The sequence below is a fragment of the Henckelia pumila genome, chromosome 1 (assembly GCF_033568475.1).
Source record: "Henckelia pumila isolate YLH828 chromosome 1, ASM3356847v2, whole genome shotgun sequence".
In the NCBI taxonomy this organism is placed as follows: domain Eukaryota; kingdom Viridiplantae; phylum Streptophyta; class Magnoliopsida; order Lamiales; family Gesneriaceae; genus Henckelia; species Henckelia pumila.
This window is the reverse complement of record NC_133120.1, coordinates 180,443,331-180,449,982: the sequence shown is the minus strand read 5'-3', so window position 1 is coordinate 180,449,982 and position 6,652 is coordinate 180,443,331. Positions and strand designations below refer to the sequence as shown.

Sequence of the window (6,652 nt, the reverse complement as noted above, 5' to 3'; positions counted from 1 at the left end):
CAACTGCATCATACTACAAGATATGCAGGAAAAAAATGTCTCAAATGGAGCAGAACTATGGTAGCAAGCACGCACAGAGAGGGCGGGTGGGGGCTGGAGGAGAACAAATACACTAGACATACAAGGGAGAAAAAAATACAGCACAGATGTACATTGGCGACTGCTAATGCACGTAAAACAAACCTATTCACCAAAGATACAAATCCCTTCCAGGGTATCAACACTTAAAAACTTAACTTAAGAAGCTTTAAAGTGAATGCTAATAGGACATGAGGAGAAACAGCTGATTGATATGGCAGCTATGGCAAGTGATGCAGAGAAGGATAGATAGCAAACCTGCTGGGCAAATGTTGCCGCTTCGATGGCTGCAGCAGCGAGACTGCTAGACTGAGAAGCTCCTGAAGCTGCAGATCCAGGTCCAATTATACTTTTGGCATAGGCAACTCGAAGAATCTGACCATTTTTCTCCAAAGCAGTGCCATTTGTTGCATCAAGTGCTTTAGTAGCATCCTCAACCTTAAGGTAAGTCAGCATACAGACACAAATTATTTATACTAAATACTAGTCCCATTAAAAGAATAGTCAGAAAGATGAGCTTTCAGAGAGAATGAAGACAAATCGAATTCCAGGGACAAAGAAGAGAGACAACAAAACCAACTATTACAGTGGCAAATTAAAATATTATTTTGGAGAGTAGAGAGAACACCCAAAAAGAAAAAGAAAATACAGTTCACAGATCCAATTTCGTACATATTTATGCCTCGAGTTAACATGGAACAAACAGTATATGATATAATAAAAGTTTTGCAAGCCATTTTTTCAGGATTCATCAGCCAAAAATTTAGTCTCACACCATGTGTTAATTTCAACTTTCAACATCAAGTGGCTTTATATTTGCACAGGTTTCATGAAGTGGTCACCTAATATTCAAGGATAAGCAAAATCCTAATACATGACAGACAAGAAATTATATTGATCCCTTCTTGCTTAACTCCATCCAGCAATTATATTCGTACAGCCCCCCTACAACCCTTCTTGCATAACTCTCTTCGGCAATTAAATTAATACAGCCCCTAGAAAGTAGAAAGCAAAACATTTAGCAATTTTTGAAACCAAGTCCCCATATTTTGATGAGTCATAACATACATTTATTTACCTTCCCCAGCCAACAAAATATTAAAAATCCATTCTCACAAAATTCTATACGCCCGCAGTGTCCATCACTTTACCTCAAACAAAGCACCAGTTTCATTTTATTTCTGGGTTTCAGATTCTTCCTCTCATCAATAGAACCTTTTTTCTGGTCTATTTCCTTTAAGAAGAAGAAGAATATATAGAATGGAGCTCGATACCCGCACTTTCAGCTAGTTTCTTTCAGTATCACAGCATTAATTGTAATATTACAATTCTTATCTCGACTATTTTAACACATAACATAATCATTTTGTAGCAAAAGAAATACTACAACACCAATACGAAAAGCCTGGCTACTACACAAAAATGCATTGGAAGGAGATGTTTGCTGTTACTTCTATTTCTTTTCTTTACTTGCATAAATCATACAAAAGGTTATGCCCTCCCTTATTTATTTCTTACCATCACCAAGTTCGGTATATTCAGTACCATATCACATCAAACTAATAACATCCAAATCCTTTGGCCGACATTTTAGCACCATAACTGTAAGCAATTATTCATTAACAGGCACTAAAATTACAATATACTTACTGAGTAAAAATGCACAAAAGCAAATCCTCTTGAGACGTGCGTAAATTTGTCTCTAACGAGCCGCAAATCCTGCAATTTTGATTGTATTATTATATGTATAAACTAAAAGGAAGATTTCAAAAATAGCACACATAATAGAGGAAAAATATCGCACCTTGATAGGAGCATGTTTAGAAAATTCATAACGCAGCATTTCCTCATCAGCATTTTCGTCCAATCCACGAACAACTAGAACATTACGTAGGACCGAAAGTGCATATCGATTTCTGAATTCTTAAATGCAGAAAAGTTTATGCTTGTTAATGATGCTGCCGCACCATAAACCAACCTGTCCCTCCTTTCCTTGCCAATAGGAGCAGGATTTGAGGATGTCATGTCAGCTGGAGGAGCATCCTCAGTTCTAGGCTCATTACAACTGAAAAGTGATGGACAGAGTGTTCAATATTTTGTATTGCTGACACCTAACATCTTATGCAGAAAGATAATAAGAGTGTTTTCACTATTTTAGAGAGGGTAAAATTGATACAGCCACATGGGGCACACATCGGTAGTAAATCGGGAGTATCTGATAAGTGGAAAAATATTCTATAGAAATTAGAGAAATTAAACCTGAAAACAGAATGTTTCGCCGAGCAAAATAGATACAGCCACATATGGTGCACATCCAATCAGATGGCTGCTAAGAACTCTTCTATGGTTAGCCATGACCTGATCTTGGTGCATTATCTACTCCACTATATCCACTAGCCATCCCAGTTGGCTTACTACTGCAATGAAAGTAAAATTTATTTCGCAGTGGGTAGACAAAGAGTTCCATCAGATATAAATAACAAGCTTAGTTCGGTGCTGACAACAATCTAATAAAAAATAAGAAACTAACCATTAATCCAAAACAATTCAATCTTGCAGTTTAGACTCTTTGGAAGAAAGCAATAATATCAAATATGTAAGTTAGTCTCGTAAGATAGAAACATTGCACCAATGAAGAGGATGAAAGCAGATATAGGATACAAAAGGCATTGAGCACAATATTTTCGGGTATCATCCTAGCTCAAAAATACTGTTTTATGACCCCCTCGTAGCAGAGGCATATGTCCTATACACGTCTAAAAATAACGAGCGACGCATTTTACCCAAAAATTCCCGACAGTTTATCCCTTCGACAGTACAATTACGTCTTCCAATCCCCTTTTTTGCTTGTTGGTGAACTAGTAATTCTTGTTCAAACAAATTAGATCATGCGACTTTTGCACGACTACAAACATGGTCAAATAATAGGAAAACTTCTGAACTCTCCATTCATTTTACTGTTCTCAAGATGCCATCAAATTCATTAATTTGTTAACTTTTCAACCAAACAGCTACACTAAATTAATGCCGAAAACAGACAAAAGACTCGAATGAGTTCCTTATACCTGTATTCAAAGAAGATCTTCCTAGCATCTACAAGAAGGCCATCATCCCCAAGCCTATCCATCATCGCCTGAGCTGCATCCTGCTTAAAAGAATAAACTCCATATTGACAGCATTCAACAAATACCAAACATGTTTACAGAACCTTTTGCAATTCCATACCACGGAAGGAAAGTCAATAAAAGCAAATCCACGAGAAATGCCAGAATTTCTCTCTTTAATGACTCGAACATGTCTAAGGGGTCCCCATTCAGCCTGTTTTTTCAAGAAATAAGACATGAATGTGAAAATGTGTAGACCAATGTAAATAATGTAATCACATCACAGATTGAAGTAGTAAAGGAAAGCTGTATATATAATCAATAATTACAAGGATCTGATATAAATCTTCTTCAGTGGTCTTCGGAGAAAGACCCTTCGCAACAACAGTGGCAGAGGGAGCCTATAAATAGAGCACAAAAGCTCAATTTATCAAACAAGAGAAAAAATAAAGAAAGCAACTTGTGGTATAAATGAAGCATACAACAGGGTAATGGTCGTGATGATGTCTGTCATCGTGATTTCTATGTCGGTCTCTCTCATGCCAGCTGTCATCATAGCCGTCTTCCCTATGACTTCGACCATGACTCCTACCTAGTGGAGACCTTGACCTAGCACGATCATCCCGAGCACGAGAACGAGAACGAGATCGAGATCGAGAATGTTCATGCTTTCCATACGGGCTTCCATCCCTTTCCCAACTCAGACCTCTTTTGTCACGCTCACGATCTCGAGATTCCCGCCTTCTCCAGCTGCCTTCTCTCCTACTGCCTCTGTCATAATCAGAATCATAACTTTGACGTCCGTAATCATAATTTCTTTCGTGGCTATCCTCCCTGCCTTGGTGAGAAGCACGAGACCTATAATCATAGTCATAATCATCATACGCATAGTCATCGCGGTCACGCGCTCCGCATCTAGCAGGCCTATCAAATCCATTATCACAAGCACTGTCAATACTCCAGTAACAGTTATGAGTGTTTCCAATCAAGATATAGATCAATCTAGTCATAGTTATCAGCATCACAAAAAAGAACCCATTGATTGACATGAATCAACATACAGCTTCTCATGTCGTCTGTAATCCTTCTCAATAGGATATTCTTCTTCGTAGCTTCTTCTCCTTGTTTGTGACCACATATTAACTGTTGAATGTGAAGGAGGATAGTCATCCCTCTCCAACATGTCCCGGTGAAGGGATCCCCTTGGGTAGACATTATCCCTTGAGAACCTTTCATCTAAAAACCTCCGATCTTCATACGACCCACCAGCCCTGCCAAAAAAAATATCAAGGAAGTCCGATAGAACAAAGTGAAAGGAATAACGGGAACAAGCAAATGAAACAAGGAAAATTACAATATTGAAGTACTAGAAATCTTAATCTTAACATTATAAACATAAACAGAGGAAAAAAAAGCAGAAAACATAAACGCCCCAGATTTACTTTGCTCTTAACCCATCCAAGAGAAACCTCCAACTCCATTCTTGTTAAGTATGCGCTTCAAGAATATTCGATCTCACAACAAAAACCGACTACACTCTTGGCCATAAGCATCAAAAAGTGCACTCACCGAAAACTTGAATCATGAACTGCACCATAACCCTCCAAGGCCTGTGGATTCAAGAGTATAAGCTATATCAGCAATTAATAATCATGGTAAAGATAGGGACGATTCCACATCCTCACTGTTCCATGGCTTCTCTCATATATTCAATAAGGATGAGATGCCGCAAAAATATGGAGAATCACATGAGCCTAATTTCTCAAATATCATGTGATTAAAAGGAAACCACAATTACGCTGTTATGCTCCCATCCTTGTTGCAGACCATAGCGGCCAGGATCCATTGATTCCGGCGATAGTCAACGTTCCTACAAAGATCTTGGTAATCGTTGAGAAGTTGCAGAAGCAAGATGAATCAAATCTTTCCTGTAATCGATGAACAAATAGCAGTTATGCAATCATCAACCTAAAACTTTTGATCAACTGGCTTCCCTCTAGCATCCTCAAAAATACACTTCCAAATCATCCATCTTAGAGAATTCTCTCAAGTACTGAAGTACATAAGCTAATGTGTCAAAGGGGCAAAATCAACAATAATCAGGAACATCATCTGCCCATAGAGTCGTTTAATGATCTCCGCCGGTCGAGGTCTTGAGGACAGATACTACATTCAATTGATGAGCGGCATAAATGTTCACTTGGCTTTAGTAAAATTACAAGAAAAATTTTCTGTTACAAGAAGTATAGAAAAGGTAACAGCACTAACAACTCATCAAAAAAATTAGAATTGATCCATTAAGGTTTAGTGTAGTTACACATTCAAATCTCAAGAAAAGCAGCACGGCACAGATAGCAGTTACATAGACAATGTAAAGTATAAGCAAGTATACAAGTATCTAAATCAGATTTAGTTGGCATTTCAATTGAGGCGCAGATAGAATTTAAGGAAGTTGAATGAATTTTCTCTCAAACTGCACAACAGACGAAAAACGCCATCTAAAAAACACACTGCAAGCATGCAAAATAAAAATACAGCTTACACATTGATAGCAAAATGATACGTGGTATTGTCAGGGGGAAAAAAAGAATAGCATAACAGTCATTGACGGTAGGCCTCAATGTATCTTGTATATTGTCCAACTTACACTACAAACATTAAATTTATCCACACAAGTAACAAACCAATAAAATCAAAGCAACGAAAAAGAATGCAACCACCACCATTTGTACCACATTACAGAAACCATGCACATTAATCTTTTGCCCGACACAAATCTATGCTCATACTTTGTTCATTATTCAGACCCACTTTTCACTCACTTAAATATACCATGGCGGCACCGCCTAAGTGCCAAGAAGTTTCATCTGCCCCTCGACAGATTTCAAGGTGTGTAGGACCATCATAATTAAAACCGGTAGCTAAACTTCTTGAATCCAATACGGGTCTGCGTGAAACAAAGCTAATATAACTTTCTTTTCATTTTCCAACAAAGAGACGAAAAAAAATTAATCAAGAAACAAACTTTGATTGGGAGGTATTGGTATTGATTTCTAAACCCAGCAATTCAAAATCCATAAAAATAAAACTCTTCATATAAAATTGCAACTTCAAAGAGAAACAACCACTTTCGGGGGATAAACCCATCACGAATATGTGCGCTTAGTTGTTGAAACATACGATAGAAAACAAAACATGATATCACCATTAATGAAAACAATTAAAGATAGACGCCGGAGATTTACCACCGACGAAGCAAGCTCGCCGTCCCGCCGTTGAACTGGGCAGTCGATCAATGGGGTTAGGGTTTCTAGGTCCTTTAGAGCAGACTAGGATGAATTCGTGGGCTTTGGGTGCTGATAGGTATTGTACAAGTCTAATAAGATTGGGCTTATACATATACATGCATTCATATATATATATATATATATATATATATATAAAAATTTTGAGCTGTCGAATCAATGATG

At 37.7% G+C, this 6,652-nt stretch overlaps 1 protein-coding gene across 1 annotated transcript in view; it reads right to left on the bottom strand.

Moving 5' to 3' along the window:
* LOC140874548 (SUPPRESSOR OF ABI3-5-like) overlaps positions 1 to 6,421 on the bottom strand; it is a 19,817-nt gene extending 13,396 nt beyond the window's left edge. The window contains 14 exon segments of the mRNA XM_073277846.1: positions 5 to 13; positions 337 to 516; positions 1,729 to 1,797; positions 1,883 to 1,994; positions 2,057 to 2,156; positions 2,353 to 2,495; positions 3,144 to 3,223; positions 3,304 to 3,396; positions 3,512 to 3,583; positions 3,665 to 4,106; positions 4,244 to 4,453; positions 4,752 to 4,792; positions 4,981 to 5,386; positions 6,005 to 6,421. Of these exon segments, the coding sequence (XP_073133947.1) occupies positions 5 to 13; positions 337 to 516; positions 1,729 to 1,797; positions 1,883 to 1,994; positions 2,057 to 2,156; positions 2,353 to 2,495; positions 3,144 to 3,223; positions 3,304 to 3,396; positions 3,512 to 3,583; positions 3,665 to 4,106; positions 4,244 to 4,453; positions 4,752 to 4,792; positions 4,981 to 5,028 (1,599 nt within the window). The 5' untranslated portion in view covers positions 5,029 to 5,386; positions 6,005 to 6,421.
* Between the last annotated feature and the right edge of the window lie 231 nt (positions 6,422 to 6,652).